A 20,357-nucleotide genomic window follows, 5' to 3' on the forward strand; every position below is an offset into this window, starting at 1 on the left:
GCTTTGGTGATGTTAGGTCATCGGTTCATCAAAAAGAAGTGTTTGGACAAAGAGCAGGAAACATAATAGAAACAAAATGCAAGAAAGTACAGAGAAGACATTGGGTTCCCATCGCTATTTTTCTTTATTATTACAGTGGTTCGTGAACATACACACTTCATAGAAATATCTCTTTAAGGAGTTTTCCAATCTCCCTACAAGACAGGACTATATAAAAAAAGCAGCAGCATGTTTTTTTTACTAAAAAATAAGCATTTGTATAACGTGTCTCTCTTCATATACAAATTAAACAGTAGATTGTATTTCATTTACAAATAATTGTACCGTTTTATGAAACCTCCCTCCAAATATAGAAAACAAATACAAGCTCTATGTTATGTATACAGCAAGCCGAAACCACTCTGTGACATTCATTGCTTAGCGTTCAAATGCTCGACAGCGCCCCCCCCTCCCCGGTTCTGGATGGGATTTATTCGCCGTACGAGCTGTTCATCGTCCCGACACCGTGAGCCACGGGTTCAGCACAAGGAATTTTCTGCTGTCTCCCAAAGTTACTTTGTGGAACGTTGCAGTGGGCCATTCCTGCATTCTCTCCAACTCTCTCTTTGGGTTAAGGTTTTTGCACAAGGCTTTGTTCCTTTGCCTGGAGGGGCGTGTACCCAGGTAGAAGCAACCCATAGCACTCCAGTAGACTCCAGGTTACCGGCACTCTTTCTGAACCGGATCTCAACCTTGAAGGTGACTTTAAGAGCAATGACTTTAAGATCAGTGGCATTGGGAATTCTTTCTGGCTGCTCGGAAGAAAGTTCCTGATAAAAGATGGGGCAGATGTAATTTTGGGATCGGAAACGGCGGGACCAGTAATGAATGCCTCCTCTCCAATTCCCAACCAGAAAATGTCCCGCTCCTTGTAAATCTCTGACCCCATCCCATTCAGGGCTAATACATTTAAGGCAGTGATCCAGCGAAGGGGTAGAACGCAAGAGAGAAATACAACTACGGTCATTTATTTTCAGTTTTCAACCCCCATCTCCTCCCCGCCCGCTTCGAATCTCACAGCAACTCTCACCACATCAGTAGTTGTTGCTGACATGTGTTTGTGTGCTGTGTTGGGGTCGCACCTGGCTGCTGATTTTTGGAAGGATTTTATTGTTAGAAACTCGTACCAAAGGCAGCGCTGGATCAATCTTACAATCAGGTTTATTTATCATACAATCAGAGCCCAGTCTCAGTCTACCACTAACCTGCATCATCAGTAACTGGTGTTACTGTATAAACAGCCCTCCCTGATACTCCGGTCTAACAGGATTTTAAACCTATCCATTGGTACCACAGGTGACCTTACAGTATATTGTGGGTCAGCAGTTTAAATGGTATCAGTGCCCCAGCCTATGTCAGTGTCAAAGACTTTGCTTGCCAGGTTAACTCTGGGATGAATCCACCTTAGCTGACCACACGTTTAAAGCCTTACCTCCCAGGCTCGAAGATGTAGCATTTCAGGGAAAAGTATCGCTACGAAAGGAAGTGCAGGTTAAATATAAAAAACCACACACTTTTTGAAGCAATGTGAACAGTTGAGCTGTTCTCTGCAGTGATCCAGTCAGTGTTGGCAAGCAGAATAAATGGCTCAAAGCCCTCAAACTGGAGCTTCAGATGTCATCCTCTGAAACAGAGACTCAACAACTCAACGTCTGCTTAGGACGACACTCAGTCATCAATAGCACTTTGGCTTCATTCTAATACAGTAAACCTTGCATAAGTCTGAATCTGTATAAATCGTATAATTGCCCAAGTCACACATCTGCCCAAGTCCCTTTCCAAGAGTTTATCATTCTAAGCCAGTTTGATATAACTTGTACTTTGCGTAAGTCTTATTAAAAGTATGGTCCCAACTGCTACGACTTGTGTGAGGTTTACTGTTTTGTGAAAAGTGGTCCAATTCTTTCCCAATTTAGTTTACGAAAACTGTGGACCACTTTTGTCCTTAGACACGCGTGTATGTGTCCATTTCTCTCTCTGGTACTTGAGTTTCAGGGAATCTCCATTGAAAGCGATGGATTGGGTCAAGCTCAATACTCATATTCTCCCCTGCACAAATTCCCCAAACGATTTATGCTTTGAGCTCAAGGCGAGCTGCACAGGGTGAATGTTCCTCAGCACATTTGAACCCCTGTCACAGGCAAAGACGAGGATATGTTGGCACTTTCTGTGAGAGTACGGAATGCAGTGACCTGAGTTTACACTCGAACCTAAACCCGTCTCATTGTGGTAAACATATCAATTTAATCAGCCGGTCCACAATATCAGACAAGTCAGCATATGAGACATTACCATGTCTGTTCCACAATCGAACGCCACCTTATATACTGTAGTTACTCTGTATTGTGTGTCGGCTTAGAGCAGTACTCCATGCTAGATTATTCATAGTGCGATCACACTATTCAGGCATGTGAAACATTATCCAAATTGTTCTGTGAAAGCACCTGGCACCTGTACACTTTATTAACACTGTACTGTACGCTATCTATTCCGCGCACAGAAATAATGCACCGTTTTATTCTACGCTGTTCAGGGGCCTCATCCACTCTCCAACACTATGACACAGGAGACGGCGAACTCTCCCATCCTTCACTATACAGGCACACGGTAAATATTGCCGCACTGTACTGTACACTGTGCAATAGCCCACGCTTCATTATAAAGCAAACAAGACCCAACCCACACCAGTCCTGCGCAGGCAAACCAACTCACACTCGGTACCCAATGATACATTTACGATTGCTATGCTATGCTGTATGAGCACTGTACAGATGCCAGAATAGTACACTGCATTGGGCACACTATCCACAACCACATTGTACATAGGCGATGACGGTCTATAAAGCACAATATTGTACATGGTACAAAACCTTAGTGTCTCACACACCACACTGCATTTGGTGCACTTTCAGTTTGAATAACTGAGGCACACATATGTGCGCACACACACACACACACGCACGCACACACAGCGCGCATACACACTCCATCCCATGCCATTACATACAACACACGCTGCTCTACACTCTCCTGCAAACTACAGTATGTCACATTTCATCGAGAAATACAGAGCATGATGGTATATTACGGTGCGCAGACACAGAGTGCAGAAACTGACCATACGACAAATGGATGTTGAGGCACACAGTAACTCACGGCCCCGTCCACTACTGGACTGGACGTACAGGGTCAATTGCCTCACAAAACGTAGCTGATTTGGGGGGCGTTAGCCAACACTAAACAGCAGCACCGGCACACAATGCACACACTTCACACGCCACTTCACAGGCACACAAACAATTTCAAACTGGACACAGCGGATTATCCCACAGTAAACCGCCAAGCTCACAGAGCGGAACCCACACCATACTCTACACATACACAGTGCTCAAGTCCCACATTATAATGTGCAAGCATGCGGCAATCTATTCCTTACTATTATAGGTTTGAGGCACATAGTAAGCTATTTCTTCCCTATATTGTTTGCACACTTTCCCCAAATGACTCATATCACACTGCGCATTAGCACACTGTCCTGTAAAGACAAAAAGTGCAATATTCTGTGTCAGAACAATGGGCAAAGACCTGATGCACAATGGCCACAGAACTCTGTGTGCGATATCCTATCATATCACACCATGGCACAGGCTCACAGTGAACTGTCCTACATCATGTTGCACGGACACCATGTACTTTTGTGTACTGTACTGTGCAGGCAGGTTGCACACTGATTCAGCAGCGCGCTTTACAGGTTCATCAGAGAACCATGGATGGACAACTATTCCCGCTTTACAACACTGACACACGGTGCAGTAGCGAACCCCAGTACTGCGTAAGGATCAACACCAATGACCGTACGGAAAATGTGCCCGATGCACAAATGTGTGCGACTGTGGCGCAAAATTCTTTTTACAGGCTTCGCGCCATCCCCACCGATGGAAATTGCACCTGGTGCATCGTTTCACACGGTAGACAGTCGCACTCCTGCTCAGGGCAAGCGATGTGTCCATCCACACAACTCACTACGTGCCATTTAAAAACAAAACAGGCGCGCAGGCCCGCAACATCCTGTCTCAAACATGATGAGGTACCGCGCGCACACACACACACACGCACACACAACACGCACACATACGAAGGGAGCTCTGTACACACTCTGCTATGTCACTGAGTGCAGGAGTATTGTATACGATAAGGAATACTGCACCATATATTGTACACTCACTGCGCACGCGCGCACAGGCACGCGCGCACAGCCAAACAGCGCAGTACTTCTCACTGGTCAACACTTTAAAGGCATACAGTGCACTCACTGTGCGGAACAGGTGCTCACTCTCTCTCCCTACATTGCACTGACCTGCTTTACCCTCTGCTGTCAGACATTGCACAGTATCACATCATCCCACACCTCTCCTGTCCTCCGTTGCGCTGCTTGTGTTGAGCTGCGCTTTGCCCTTTAAGACTCTTCACAGTGTGGCACCGTAACAGGCTGCGTAACACTGCGTAAACACTCAATACTTTACCGACTGCGCATAGAGAGATCTGACAATCACTCGTCGATTGCACCCTCCCTTCTCTCTTTTTCTCCTTCATGTTTTTCTCTCGGTTTAAAAAAAATTAAACTTTTTGGTTTTCTTTTGAACGCCCCCCCCCACCCCACCCCCTGGGCTTTACGAGAACCTTAAACTGGCAAAGCGCTCGGGCATCTTCCCCTCCCAGTGCTGGGTGCGCAGATCAGCCTTTTATAACAGCGGGTGGCATTGCCCAGTTAAATCCCGGCTTGTGCCACTGTGCCAACGCCTTCACTCCTCATTTACCAGCGATCTCTCCGAACTTGAATTGGGGGGATGGGTTGGGTTGGAGGGGGGGGGTTGAAGAGTGAGATAGAGAGAGAGACCTTGTACATTAGAGATCGTTATAGTCCTGCCACCCGCAAGGAACTGTGGTGCTGGAATAATTCTGCTGGACTGAGATCGCCTGAGGAATTCCCATTTAAAATGACCACACGTGCCGTGACGTCAAGCCGACTGGAGCATTATTTGAGCCTCGGGCTTCCTTTCTAAATCGTTTCAAACTCACATTACGCACAGAATCTCTTAAAGTCCTCCCCCGATTCCATGCCGGTCGGCTGGCCTGTCGGTCGGTCAGTCAGTCGGTGGCCTCCCCCCTCCCTCCTCCCTTTTATTGGTGACGCAAAGAAAATTAATTCTTCTTGAAGAACGAGAAGAGGCGTTTCCCTTCCGCCCCAACGACGTCCTCCCGCTTGCGGTCCGGTCTCACCCAGGAGCCGGCTTTGCGCCTGGTGCTGTAGCCGTTCCTGTTGGCTTTTGCCGGTGGCCGACACTCCCTCTGGTGTTTGTCCATTAGCTGCTGGTCAATGACCCTGTGCATGTCATCCTGCGGCACAAGGGAAAGAAGATGTGGAGGGAAAAAAGATGGGAGTGAGCGCTGGTCACAAGCTCACACCGCAACGACAACAATTTGCATTTGCACAGCGCCTTTCACGCGGGGCAGCGTCTCGGAGCGCTTAACAGCGGTGTTGCCTGACGCCAAACTGGGGGGAGGGAGGGAGGGAGGAGGTGACCATAAGCACGGTCAAAGAGGAAAGTCTTCAGTCATGATCTAAAAGAAGGGAAGAAGGGGGCGAGACGGAGGGATTGAGGGAGAGAGCTCCACTTGTCACGTACAATGTTCAGGCTTATTGGGAACAGAATCAAAAGCAAAAATGCCTCCCAAATTCCACCCTTTTAAATGTTCACAAGACCATTTTCCACTACATTTAAAGATGCCGTGGAACCGTGGAAAATTCTTAAATTCAGTCGGAAACTGTTTTTTTTTTCCACAGGTCTTGAAAAGCACCAGCGTCCAAACTTAAGGCTGAGTTTAATAGTTTTCCACAATTCTTAATTTGATTCTACAGGTCTGTGGAGTCCTGTGGTTTAGTAGTTAGAGCAAGCGAGAGGAGCTGGGTTCGATTCCCGGGCAGGGCAAAAGATTAGGCTAGTTTCCTTACACCGCACGCCTCTGTTTACCCAGCAGTAAGTAGGAACCCAGTGTTGTTAGTCGATTGGCGGATCGCTTTTCGGGATAATAGTCTCTTCCAAAAAAAAACAATAATAATAATTTGCTCAGTCAATCCCTGACTGCTTTGTGGGACACTGCTGTGCGTAATTGGCTGCCATGTTTTGTCCACAAAATATAGTCAATTAACATTAGAGGACATTCTGTGAAGCGCTTTGAGACGTCCCAACGACATGATAGGCACTATATCAAATGCAAGGATAATTAATTATTAGTAGTATTATTATTATTATTATCTTGAGGCATAATAGTCTCACAGGCTGAGACCTCGGGCATCAAACATGGTTAAAGGTTACACATTTACGGTGCTACATGCAGACACACAAGAGAGATGCTACATTTGCTGCTGATGGGGAAAGTGAATTAGTGTTGAGGCAGAGAGTCAATGGTGAAGGGAGGGGAGGATGGTTGGCAGTGTGGTCAGCGGTGAGGAGAGGAACAGACAAGCCAACAGGCATAGGAGGGAAAGGAGATCATAGGTTTGAGGCACATAGTAAGCTATTTCTTCCCTATATTGCTTGAGTTAGAGGAAAGCCAATGGTGGCCTGAGCAGCGTTACTTTCAAGTGACTTTACAGGGACAGCAAAATTAATCCAAAGCAAATTCCTCTCGATTCTCCTCAGTAAAAAAAAACCTTGTGATACATGGCAAGCTCTCCCGCTGGAGTCTCATTGTCAGTTGCCTCAGTTCCAGAAGTGCTGGAATTGCAAACAAATATCGATGCTGGTTGCAATTTTCAGACCTTTTTTTATATTTTTAAAAAAAAAGTTTTTTGTTTTTTTCAGCTGCGAGTCTGGAATGGCCAACGAAACAAAAGTTCCGAGAACTTAACGCCAGAGTTGACAGGAATTAACAGAGACAGCAACTGGGACATGCTCATACTCTGCATTGCAAGCAACGTCCTTGGATGGTGAAAGACTCTCTCCCCCCTCCCACCTCCCCACCAACTTAGATACATTCTGACCAGAGTGTAAAATCTGGGTCAAACAGAGGTGGAAAAATTCTGCGTGCAATCCTGGATGCAAACCCAACTGTGTGCGATACTTTGCAAAAAGGACTGGCTGCAATTTGGGCCAGCCACTGTATGGAGGGTCTTACACCACAGGATTTGGTGTGCGCATTGCTCTGAACACAGATCTGTTCACTAAACAGGATTGGACTTCCAGTGGGACTGATTGACGTGATGCTCTGGATAACTTAAGCCCTTGAGGCACTGACAGCAAAACCACTCGACGGTGCGCTTTCCGACTGCGACCATTTTAAGGCTGAAAATTGGCAACTGCAGTGACGTGGGATGTCTGGATGCCCACATACTGTACTGCACGTGTCTCTGTAACTGGCTGCTTGGCGTGGCTCCTTCAGAGCTCTGGGAGTAATACCAGAATCTCTCGGGAATGGAGCACGATTAATAAATGACTTGTGGAGGAGAATGGGCGCAGGGCGGTGTAGGGGCGGTGAGGGGGAACGGTTAACCCGGACTATTCCTTCACCAGAAAAATAAAAGCTGGAGACCGACAGCAGCCAAAGAAGGAACAAAAAAAGATGGAACGTGGAGAGTGGGGATGATGATAAAGTGGATGGGCTGAGATGGGCTGACGATGTCAAAATGAAAGCTCACCTCAGAGGTAGGAGGGGGCTTAGAACAGTCTGCTTGAACAGTAGCTGGCAAAGGCCACTAGATGAGAAACCAGAGGAGCCAAATAGTGAAAAGCCCTGAGGAAGCAAACTGCAGCAGGAGATAAAAAAAAGAGAAGGAAGAAAAACACAGGCTCTGAAGCAACGAAAACACCAGCATTTTATTCCGGTTTGACGACTTTTCTCAAAAGTCCCAACTTTTGGGCAGAATGAAAGCGCACGTTTCACCGTGTTAGTCAGTTAGTTAGGGAAGTATCGACTGTGAATGGTTCCTTCCCTCCCACCCACACACTCACCCACCCGACCACTGGAACACACACAATACTCACCTGACACCCAAGCCAACATCCAAGTCATTCATGTCTCTTCCCGTAAGAGGACGGGATCGTTTGCCCACAAAACACACACAAGCACCGGACTTTAGAGGAAATACCGCAAAGCACTTGGAGACGTCTTCCCCACATAAAAGGCGCTTACACCAGATGTAAGGATTATTATTATATTATATTGTGAACCCACAAGGCGCACCCGTTGAATCATCGTACTGCATGGACTACGATTGAGCGAGGTTTCAATGACGAGGAGAGTGAGGCCAATGGGTGCCAGAGTGAAAGGAGTTCTGTGCTGAGGCTGAGGAGGGCCCAATGGTAACCTGAGCAGCTGCACATTACAGGGATAACAAGCTTAATCTGGACCTGAGACAATGAAATCATATCGCTCTCCACAAAAAATCCACTAAAATCAAACCAAGTGTTCCACTGATCAAACAAACACAATTCAATTGGTTTAAACTTTAAGGGAGTTTAATCTTCAAGGCTGAGGTGGATAGATATTTGTTAGGTCAGGGTATTAAGGGATACGGGACAAGGGCGGGTAATTGGAGTTGAGGTACAGATCAGCCATGATCTTATAGAATGATGGAACAGGCTCAAGGGGCTGAATGGCCTATTCCAGTTTCTATATTAATTACTTTCTTAATTTATAATCTCCTAAACCATTCCCCATTTCTTTTTACGTTCCCTTCACTCTACAGAATCTTGCTGCCCGATTTAAGAACTCCTGTAATTCATTGGGCGATTTGTGGTGGTTTCCAATCGTTTAAAATAAATCCTACCCTTTGACTGTTCATCATGATGGTTTAGTCTGTGACTATGGCTGAAGGGTGGCAGCAGAGAGGTACCAGGAACAGGTCAAATGTACAACAACTGGCATTTCTGCAGCACCTTTCATTGAGGATGAATGTCTCAAAAGGTTTTCGCTGGAACAACAAGGAGGACTAAGCAGGGAATAGAGGCGTTTACTTAAGGGTGTTGACAAAAGGCATGGAGTAAGAAGAGATATTTAGTTGGGTTTTCAAGACAGGGAAAGGATGAAGGCAAAGGGAGAGTTCTCAACAGGAAGGGCAGAGTGACCAAAGGCCACAAGTTACATTAGTTATTCCACGTTACTTCTAACCAATGGGTTATCTCTGGGTAACCCTCAATATTGCTACTAGTCACCGATATTGCAGCCCATTATAAAATAATCAGTTGAACGGCTCCTGTGGTATGAAAATACTATGTTGAGATACATTCAGAATAATTCCAAAAAGACGTCCCACTGGGTGAAGGTAAGTAAGCCAGCCATTGTGAGGTGAGGGGGACTTTATCACTAACCTGCTGGCCGTACAGAAAAAAAAAACATGTGTGGTGACAGGGAAATCACTTACAATGGGATATTTGCTGAGCTCCATTACACGAGCACAACGTAACTCTCTGTTTAAGCCTCTTATCGCTGGATCCAAAACAAGATCGAGGATTGCATCATCAGCATTTTTAACCAGATGAACATAATTGGATACTGTATATCTGTGGACTTGGGCTTATCTTGTGTCTTGACGTTGATATAGTATCAATATTGGTATCTTTCTTGTGGCTGTTAGAAGTTGCACGAAACCCAAGCTACAGCCATTCAAACTCTGTTATGGCACAATTGTCGGAGGTGGTGTCCCTGGGATGAGACGTTAAATTAACCGAGTTTCTCCAGGCCAACAATTGCCCATGACTGTAGGACATTGATGGCAGCAATAATATAGATGGCATAGGGATCATTGAAGAACAATTTACATTTACATACACCGCCTTTCATGTCAGAATGACATCTTAAAGGACTTCACATAAGTGAGTGACTGGAAGCCTGAGCTGGGGGTGTGGAGGGAGGGATGGGATTAAGGGGTGCAAACTGGGAGCTGGGGAAAGCTGAGGGCAGTGCTGAAGAGCTAGGTCTTGAGGTGTGTTTTAGTGACCGCAGCCCTGTGACCTACCTGCCAGGCCTCCAGCTGCTGGGAGAGGTTAAGCTTCTGCTGGATTGCGTCTAGGAGCTGGCTGTTCAGTGACATCATGTCAATCTTACACTTGGTCAGTTCCATCTCCAGTGCATTCTTCCTGTAACAGAAACAGAAGGTTACTGGTCACCACACTGACCAAACCACATCACACTGAACAGGGGATCCACAGTCACCTAGATTCTCCATCAGAAACACTATCCTCCACATCTAACCTGAACCTCACCAACCCAGACTCCACCTAGTTTGTTACACTGGCAGTCAGAGGTCCTATCACCCAGTGTTATTTCTTCAGTCCGCAAATCTGTTTGATGAATTTGCCAAACACGACCGTCATCTCGTAACACACAACGCTGACAATTTTCTTCCACTCAGCATCGTGTAAGTGTACATTTCAGGGCAGTTTTCTCGAGTCAGACACACAGAAAGATGATTTTTTTCTTGGTCGGTTGAGTGTCTGACACATGCAGAAACCCAGCTCCATCTTTAAGAGTATCCAAGTCACACAGAGTTCCAGGTTTGTCACTCACACATGGAAATTCCTGTGCCTGGACTGGAATACTTTCTCTCTCTCTCTCTCTCTCTCTCTCTCCATGGAAGGATACACCCTACTTAACCAATTCAGGAGAATATTGGGTACAGCCAAGGGTTGGTGATCCCAGAGTTTGCTTTGGGGTAACCGCTGAAGTCTAACCAGCTAAAACTGCATAGTTTGCCATGGTAAGCACTGCCTGGCAAACTTCCTATTGCTTGCCCAGCCTGGATCACCTTTCCCGTTAGGGCTTTGACTTCAGGGTTAATAGGAGCTGAAAGGGTTCCTCTTACAGGAGAAAGGTTACTTACTTTGCAATGGCTTCATCCCGGTCGCTGATGGCCTTGTGAAGCTGCTTATCTTGCTCCTTTTCTGCAGACATCACCTTTAACTTGTCTCGTTCCTCTTTCACCGCAGTCATTTCAACCCTCAGCAGCACCACCTATAAACGGAAATGCAGCATTTATTCTTTTTTTAAAAAAACACAATCTTTGCGTCTGATACAGCAGCTGTAACGTTGAAATATCTTCCAAGGGCTTTGCAGGGAATTGTTCTCAAGTGTAGTGACTGTGCATTTGTAGGCAAACACAGCAGCACTTGACAAAAATTGCCACTGTCCTGAGGTAAATGACTAATTTAGCTGGAGGATTGTTGGACCAGAGGAATTATAAATGTCAAGGCTTGTGGGGTGGGGGGGAGGGCTCCAGGGTGTGAGTTGGGATAACTGCTGCAGGTTAACTAGGATAAACGGCATAGCTTACCATCAAGAGCACTGCCTGGCAAGCTTCCCCCTGCTTATCCAGCTAGGACCACCCTGGCCGTTAGGGATTTGGCTTACAAGCTTAACAGGAGTCGAGTGGTTAGAATCCCTGCCACCCAACGCCCCAAGACAGACGGTGGATTCTAACGCAAATCAGTCATTGTGTTAAAAATAATAATCCTCGCATTTGATGTAGCGCCTTATCACGTCTTCGAGATGTCTCAAAGCGCTTCGCAGGATATACTGTAAAGTAAATTGACTGTAAATTTGTGAGAAAACCAACCAATCTCTCAGGGCTCCTGAGCTTCGATTGCAACACAATGTTACAACGGAGCGAGTTATTATGGAATCAGTTTCCTATCTCCGGTTATAACCAGCCCGAGTCAGCTTACTGAGCTGCAAGATCAGCTTTGATGAGATGAGATTTTCACGCAGAGGAAAACGGAGGAGGAGTGGGTAGGATGTTTCCCACACGTTTTATGCTGCTCGCACAGCAAACGGTCTAACATTACGTTGATCCACATCGAAAACAATTGCTCTTTCTTGGTCCATACATTAACGATGTCCAGGTCTCTAAATGTTATTGATCGCTCCCTTCCGAGCGGAGGGAGTGGGCAGGTTGGTAGGGTTTCAGAAGCTCGCAGAGGTAGGTTGGGGAAAGATCCCAGAGGGCTTAAAAAGTGAGGACGAAGACCTTGAGCCGGTGGAGCTGGACGAGGAGAGGGTGCAAGGCTCTCGCGAGAATCTTCACTGTTGTTTGTGTGCGGTTTGTGTTTGAAGTGTTAAGAGACTGGCGCGGGGTAAAAAATAATAGTAAGCCTTGCATTTGATATAGCGCCTCATCATGTCTCAAAGCGCATCATACGGTATATGAACTGTGTCTACGACTGTATATTTTGTGGGCAAAACGGGGCAGTCAATTGGTAGGGGTGGGGTGGGGGTGGGGGAGGTCACGTACCGTAGACTCGTTGCCGTCGACAATATTCTGCACCAAGCGTTTGAGCTCGTGCATTGCGGTGTGCAGGCTGCCAGTGGGGACGTCCTTCGCGGAGGAAGTGTCTGAGGAATCGTCCATGGAGGAGTCGGTGGAAAGTGCGGAGTCGGTGATGTCGTTTCCCCTCAGGTGCGAGCAGAGCGATCGCACCTGGCAGTAAGCTTCCCACATTTCCATTCTGAGCTGCAGAGAGGGGCGGGAATACATACATGGCGATAAATAAGATTTAGCGCTCGCTTCATGACTGTTCGTGGGACATTACTGTGTGGAAATTGGCTGATGTGTTCACCTACACAGTCACTGCACCGGACGCTAAATCCTGTGAAGCATTTTCAGTTGTGCTCTTGACGTGAAATGCCAGTGATTACTTTTACGTGCAAATACACAAATATACCTTGAGTGTACAAATGAGTTATCAGAGTGTGAAGTTTACATCCGTTTGCACAAGTATCAGTCAAGTGTCTTTTACCCTGAGGGTAATCAATGACTGGAACAGGTTGCCAGGAAGGGTGGTTGAGGCCAGGGCAATGGACTCATTCAAAAAGCAGCTCAATGCTGTTGAGGGGGCGGGGGTGGGATGGGAAGAGAGAACGGGCGGCAGGGCGAGTGTTCAGGAGGGATGAGATCAGATGGAATGAAGGGCCTTCTTCACCTAAACCCATCTTGTGAATATGTACATCTGTGTTCACCGATTACATGACAGCGTGAGCCCAGTGGGGGTTACGTCTCCACGAGTGAGTGAGGTCGTTCCCCATTGCTGGCCTGTGTACCTGCTCCCTTTCCTGCTCCAGTTCCTCGGCCTCCATGCTCTGCTCGATCTCAGACAGCAGCGACGTACTCGTCGGGCTCACGCTCTGCATACTCATCTCCTCGTTCATTTCGTCAACCTTGGCCTGAAGCTGTCGATGAGACAGACGGATTTCCTGCAGTTCCAGTTGATTCTGGCGCAGCTGTGAAAGCAGAGAAGAGTGCGCGTTGGAACGATCGCTGCTTACAATGTGGCAAGAGTGGAGCGGGGGCCTGATCTCACCTGGATCGGACCTCATCCAGATCAAACCAAACCCAAGATCCACCTTTGCTAGTCACCCAGATCAAATTGATCATCTTCATGGCTGTTCGTGGGACATTGCCTCGTGCAAATTGGCTGCTGTGTTCACAAACATAGTCCTCTGGACTTTACACTGAATCCTGTGAGGCACTTTCAGATGTCCTCCTGTCATGAAAGCGCTATGTCAAACAATAGTAATAATAATAATCCTTGCATTCAATATAGTGCCTGATCATGTCGTTGAGACATCTCAAAGTGCTTCACAAACTATATTGTAAAGTGGATCGAATGTATATTTTGTGGCGTAATGCAAGGATTCAAAAGCTAGTTATATTAAATGCGCCCAATTGCTAAATCAGCTAGCAAGTCCTTTGCATCGAACTGAAAATGAAAGGGTAATTTTTTTAATTGCATCGTGCGGCTTCGCAGTATTTCTGTTGCAACGGAAAACATTATTTCAGTCTCTTGCAGACAACATTGCTCACCTGCTCATGCAGGCACTGTGCCACCAACTCACAAAGGCATCCCTACAATAATAATAATAATCCTTGTATTTGATATAGTGCCTGATCATATTGTTGAGACGTCTCAAAGTGCTTCACAGAATATACTGTAAAGTGAATTGACTGTATATTTTGTTGGCAAAATACAGCAGCCAATTGCACACAGACAGTCGTGGATTGAGTGACCAATTCATGATTTTGTTTTGAGGGAATTATTACCCCCAGAAAAGCAATCATCCAATCGACTAACAACTGGGTTCTTAGTTGCTGCTAGGTAAACAGAGGAGTAAGGAAACTTGCCCAAGGTTTCGCCCTGCCAGGAATTGAACCCAGGTCTCTCGCTTGCGAGGCGAGTGCTCTAACCACCTAGCTAGAGGACTCCAACATCGAGGAACATCCTGTACCAAAATGTACACATCTGTGTTCAACCACATATACCCAGTCCCAATGTGCCCGCACAAGTACGTGAAAACCAATCCAATCAGCTCTTACATCCAATTGTAGCAGCCCAAATGCTGCCCTCCGTAAATCAATATGAACTAAGTCCACTTGTCAATGGATTGGTGTGTGAAGGCACCATCTAATCTAATGTTCATTCAACAGACCAAGAAGGCGGTGGCTTCAGTTCAGACCGGAAATTAAACCCATCACCTTTTAGACTGCTGAATGAATGCTACCTCAGGTGGTGCCTTGGCCCACCAATCCAGCGGAGAAGTCCAATTGATAACTGTTGACATTCTCCGTATCTTCTCTCGCAAGAGGACCTGGGTTCAATTCCCGGTTGGGATGAAACGCTGGGCAAGTTTCCTTACTCCACACGCCTCTGTTTATCAAGCAGTAAGTAGGAACTTGGTTGTCAGTCGATTGGCGGATCGCTTTCTGGGTGTAATAATCCCTTCAAAATAAATAATAATAATTTGGTCACTCAATCCACGACTGTTTGTGGGACACTGCTGTGCACAATTTGGCTGCCGAGTTTTACCCACAAAGTCAATTCACTTTACAGTATGTCCTGTGAAGCGCTTTGAGACGTCTCGAAGATATGATGAAGCGCTATATCAGATGCAAAGATTATTATTGTTATATTCCCTTTCCCCCACCCATCGTCCAATGAGTCATCATGTTTCTGAAGTGACAGTCGCTACGCCAGCAGACAGTTTTAAGTGCGCAGAAGTTATTTCTTAAAACGCAACTTGTTTATAATCATGGCCTATGATTCTGCCATCTGGTTTCTCACATCCTTAACTCGACGTGTGGTCTCCGCGATGCTTTATATAGCGCGTCAATAACACTTATTTGGGTTTATATTCTGTGGATTCACTTGCATCACTCCAGCATTTTAATTGCCAAGGCAACCGGTGCCTCAAACTGTGATGATATAATTTCATGTTTGTTAAAACCAGGATTTTTTTTTATTCTCCACTCACTTTACGTAATGATGCACCTCACATTATGTAATCATATTTGCTATTTTTAGTACCTTATAGCCCCAGACACTTCAATATTGAGCTCTGTTTGCGATTCAGATTTCTGTACATTGTCCCTTGCCTTTGACAGACCTACTTTCCGCAACTCAAAATTGAATCAATGTGTCTTTCCAACCCAAGTCTGAGCCTTGCTGCTGCCTTACACATTTTCTTGTTGGTCAGCCGGGTGTCTGACACGTGAGGAGACCCATCGCTGTTGCTTAAGAGCAACCAAACCCACTGAGAATTCCATGCATCCCACCTACGGATGGAGATTCCAGAGATAGATTGTTGGAATGGAATGAGCACTCTCTCTCTCTCTCTCTCTCCCTCTCCCTGGAGTGACGCATCCTGCTTACCTAATTCCGGAAAGTATTAGGCGCAGGTTGGCAAGAGCCAAGGCTTGGGGGAGCCCAGAGTGTGCGTTGGAGTAACTGCTGGAGTCTAATCAGCTAAAACTGCAATAGCTTGCAGTTGATCTCTTAATTATTGGAGGACAGAAACCCTGCTGCTATTGCACCCCACGTCTTTTTCTGATCAAAGGCCACCCCGAGCGAAGGACGCCAGATAAATGCAGGTTGCTGTTGTTGTGATTATTGGAATTGCATGATATCAATGCACCAGGAACAGGCAATCTGTTGCAGATACCATCTGTGCCCACCTGTAGATCCTTGTTTTGGCTCTGTGTCTCTGCCAACAACACACGGTCTTGGAGGTCCTCGATGGTACTCTGTAACATCTCATTCTCCTCGATCATGGTGCTGATGCGTCGCTCCAGTTCACGCTTTCGTTCCGTGAGCATCTTTATCTGCGAGCGGGAGATAGGTATAGTTTAGCTTTTGGAACGCGACGCAGCGAAGGACACAGACAAAAGGAGGGAGTGCTCAAGAGAGGGGAAAGAGAAGCAGCGCACAGGAGAGGGGGAGCAAAACAAAAAACACAGCAAACAAAGAGGAGAACAGCGCTGATAAGAAGAGCGAAAGCTGGGAGAGAGGTGAGCGAAACAGAGTAAGAACCTCTGTGTTCCCACCACCCTGATGAGACATGACCAAAATGTCAGGGAAACACACAAGTTTAGCACAGGTCAAGTGGTCTTTGTTAACAGGGCAATGGGCTGTGGTTACTGTGCACACAGGACTGTAAGGTTGTCTGTCTTCCGCACCCAAGTGGGACACTGCGACTTGGACAACCAAGACAAAGGGACGTGGAGTTTACAACAACAACTTGTATTTAGATAGCGCCCTTCACGTCTCGCAGTGCTACGGAAATGCTCGAATGACTCGTGGCCATTGAAGGGTCAGACAGAAACTATTCAGTACTTACTTCTAGAACCTGCTGCTCCACATCACCCCACAGTCAACACAGGAAACGGGAAAAGAGGGAACATTAACAGTCATGAGAAATTCCATTCCAAAATTATTTTTACATCAGAGAGAGAATTTTTTTTTTTTTTTAAATCGCTTGCAATTCTGATCCTGCAGGCAGATAATTTACTTTGTAATGAACGTCAGTGCTGGTCAAAGCAAGCATCTGCTGGGCAACCCTCACCCCATCAAGGTGGTTAAAACTAGTGAGTTTTAATTGTTAGAGAAACTATTTCCTCTGGTGGTGGGGCGGGGGGAATCCAGAACAAGGTGGAGGGGTATCATCTTAAAATTAGAGCCAGGTCATTTAGGAGTGAAATTAAGAGGCAGTTTTTCATCCAAAGGGCAGTGGGATTCTGGAATTCTCTCCCTCCAAAAGGCTGTGGATGCTGGATCCATTCACATTTTCAAGACGGAGGTGGTTAGATATTTGTTAGGTCAATGTATTAAGGGATGTGGGGCAACAGTAGGTAATTGGACTTGAGGTACAGATCAGCCATGGTGGGGCTCAATGGTCTGAATAGCCTACTCCTGTTTCTATGTTTTTATGTTGCTCTGAGCTGAACTAGGGGCCAAAGCTACTAGCCTGGCTGCTGTAACCCGAAGCAGTTGTGAGCTGACCAGCCTGCCTTTGCAATGAGACTTGGAAATGCAGTCTTTACCAGAGCTCTGTCTGACTCACACTCACACCTGAGTCATACTACAAAAATGTTCAATTCCACTCACACCCAGCGCACCACAAAGCCAGTCAGTCAATGCAGCATAAGGAGGTATGCCATTCATACCGCAGAACAGTGCCTTGAACTATGAAACCAGTCCCCACCCACACGTTCATCTTGAACACTTAAACTCACGCCCGCATCTCAATCCATCAGAGAGGCCTTGCACACTCACACCCATCACACCCTCGCACACTGCTTAACTGCAAAAGGCTGCAATTTGCTACAAAAAATAAATAATAATCCTTGCATTTGATATAGTGCCTTATCTCGTTTTCGAGGCTTCTCAAAGCGCTTCACAGAATGTACTGTAAAGTGAATTGACTGGATATTTTGTGGGCAAAACGCGGCAGCCAATTGCACACAGCAGCGTCCCACAACCAGTCGTGGATTGAGCGACCAAATTATTATTTTTTAAAGGAATTATTTCCCCCATCCGCCAATCGACTAACAACAGGTTCCTACTTAATGTTAGGTAAACAGAGACGTGTGGAATACGGAAACTTGCCTAAGGTTTCGCCTCGCCTGGGAATCGATCCCGGGTCCTCTGGCTTGCGAGGCGAGTGCTCTAACCATTAGCTACAAGACACTACTTGGTGTCAAAACAGCCACAGGTGCACAAACCACCATCCGACCTTATCCTTTCCATTGAGCGTGGAAAGTAAGTGTGTTCGCCAGTGGGGTCTCACCTCAGCCTGTAAGCTCTCCAATCGTGCTATGTGCTGGTTTGCTGAGATGCTTTTCTCCCTGAACTCGTCACGAAGATTGTGGACCTGTATTGACAGTTGCTGTTCGATCTCAGCGGCCTGTGGGGAGAACATAGGGAAACAAAAGATGTGGGACTGAGTACTGAGCAAACGTAACCAGGCTCGGGTGCAACTTGACTCAATGCCCATGGAGAGTGGGTATTGCAGGTTGGCTTTCTATAATCCCGTCACATAATTGAACAATCACATCTGCAAAGAATATCCAGAACAGCAACAGCTTGCTTTCTGCTCCAGCTGGACACATCTCAATAGCTTTCCTCGCCCGTCAAAGCAGCTGGACACATTGCAGCACTTTCCTCCTCCTGTCAGCAATGTCCGAATCAGCTGGATGCACATCAACACTCGCCCAGCCTCAATCCGTCTCGACTTACAGCAACAGCAGATGCCAGCAGCAGAACTAGCTGGAGTGAACGCGAGGTGGTGTGTTTCTCCCCTCACCACGTGCCTACGGTAAGTTAGACTCAGTACATTGACTTGTGAGCCTGACCGAGCGAACCAGCCTCAAATGGACTGAGAAGGACAACACAGCAAGCGAACATAGGAAAAGGAGAAAGAGGATGACATAAGAAAAAATACGTACCTACAGGGTGACCAACAAGTCATGATGCCATTACGATGTCTAATACGTCTTAAAGAAATTATGATAATTATTAATACAATAAATGGTATCAAGACTTTTTGATCACTTCTGTATACGTGTATATAAAAAAACTACTCAATAATTGCAGTTTTCATTCAAGAATTAATTACAGGTTTACTTTTTTTTGTCAGATTTTTGTATTTTCTCTAAAGTTTTCTTTTCTGGAGCAGAATCCGTCCTGGTTCAGTGTCGTGGGACCCAAGACGTTCAAACAAACCTCATTAACTTGGGCAATTCTGTGGCTGCGTATAAATCCAAGTTGTTGTTGAAGTTGTCGTTGTTGCGCTGAGTTCCTACCTCAATTCATTTTGTCAATAGTTTCTGTTGGACCCACTGTAAGTTAACAAGACTATCTGCCACAGATAAAGACAACTTTGAAGGTTCTGGATAATAATAATAATTATAATAACACTAATAATCCTTGCATTTGATTATAAAGCCTTATCACGTCTTCGAAAGTCTCAAAATGCTTCGCAGAATTTACTGTGAAGTGAATTGATTGTATATTTTGTGAGCGAAACGGCAGGCCAATTGTACACAGCAGCGTCCCACAAACAGTCATTGATTGAAGTGACCAATTTTGTTTTGGAAGTAATTATTACCTCCGGAAAAGCGATCCGCCAATCGACTAACAACCAGGTTCCTACTTACTCTTAGCTAAGCAGGCGTGTGGTGCAAGGAAACTTGCTCAACATTTCGCCCTGTCGGGAATTAAAACCAGGTCTCTCGCTTGCGAGGCGAGTGCTGTAACCACTGAGCTACAGAACTCCAATCCACTGCTGGTCCAAAGTAGCAGCAAGGAGAATGTGCTGTACAAGCAAGGTGCAGTTTCAAAGTCTGGCTGAAAAAACACAAACCAATAGGATTCTACACGTTTCCGTAGTTTTCATGTGGCTCAGAATTTAGGTCTGTCTGATCTAATCAGGCCAAGGCAGTAGTTTCACTCTAAAGATACATTCAGGACATATGGGAGGAGCTGTGAAGGCCACTCCAAAAACCACCTACAATTAGGACACAGAAAAGCTTATCATTGAACCAGTCGCCAGAGGGGAGTTTTCATGAATGGGGTTACATTTCTATGGTTCAGATTTCTCCTGCGCTCACAAGAACTCCTGTAATCATGGCATTGGCACCCACACAATCTGGTATCTCCATCGAGAAAAAAACAAACAGATTCTCTCTCTTCCAAAAACCCAACCCAGAGAACAGGAGATTCATAATAAACCAACATTGTAGAAAGGGACCCGGAATGAGCCACTTTGCAACAACAACAAAATACAACTAAATTACATTTGTATAGTGCCTTTCACGTTGAGAGGATGTCCCAAGGCGCTGGACAGTCAGTGTTTCGGACCCGAGCTGGGGGGTCAGGATTGGGGAGGGTGGAGAGCAGGTGGGGGGGTGGTGGGGGGGGGGGAAGGAGGGTGATCGAAAGCACGGTTGAAGAGGAGGGTCTTGAGATGGGTCTTGAACAAGGCAAGGGAGG

The 20,357-nt window shown here is 46.1% G+C and overlaps 1 protein-coding gene across 2 annotated transcripts in view; it reads right to left on the reverse strand.

Annotated features, from left to right (window-relative positions):
* Nucleotides 1-4,686: 4,686 nt before the first annotated feature.
* The window catches only part of bicdl1 (BICD family like cargo adaptor 1), a 30,062-nt gene continuing 14,391 nt past the window's right edge, over nt 4,687-20,357 (reverse strand). Inside the window, exons 3-10 of one of the 2 annotated variants that reach the window (XM_042337582.1) lie at nt 18,154-18,270; nt 16,705-16,713; nt 16,043-16,189; nt 13,135-13,314; nt 12,329-12,547; nt 10,922-11,052; nt 10,058-10,178; nt 4,687-5,436 (exon numbers count right to left, since the gene is read on the reverse strand). In XM_042337582.1, the coding sequence (XP_042193516.1) occupies nt 5,242-5,436; nt 10,058-10,178; nt 10,922-11,052; nt 12,329-12,547; nt 13,135-13,314; nt 16,043-16,189; nt 16,705-16,713; nt 18,154-18,270 (1,119 nt within the window). In that variant the 3' untranslated portion in view covers nt 4,687-5,241. Of the gene's footprint in view, nt 5,437-10,010; nt 10,179-10,921; nt 11,053-12,328; nt 12,548-13,134; nt 13,315-16,042; nt 16,190-16,704; nt 16,717-18,153; nt 18,271-20,357 lie in introns of those variants that run through there. The other variant, XM_042337583.1, reaches the window with a different exon arrangement.

This window comes from Callorhinchus milii, unplaced genomic scaffold (assembly GCF_018977255.1).
Source record: "Callorhinchus milii isolate IMCB2004 unplaced genomic scaffold, IMCB_Cmil_1.0 Scaffold8, whole genome shotgun sequence".
Classification (NCBI taxonomy): domain Eukaryota; kingdom Metazoa; phylum Chordata; class Chondrichthyes; order Chimaeriformes; family Callorhinchidae; genus Callorhinchus; species Callorhinchus milii.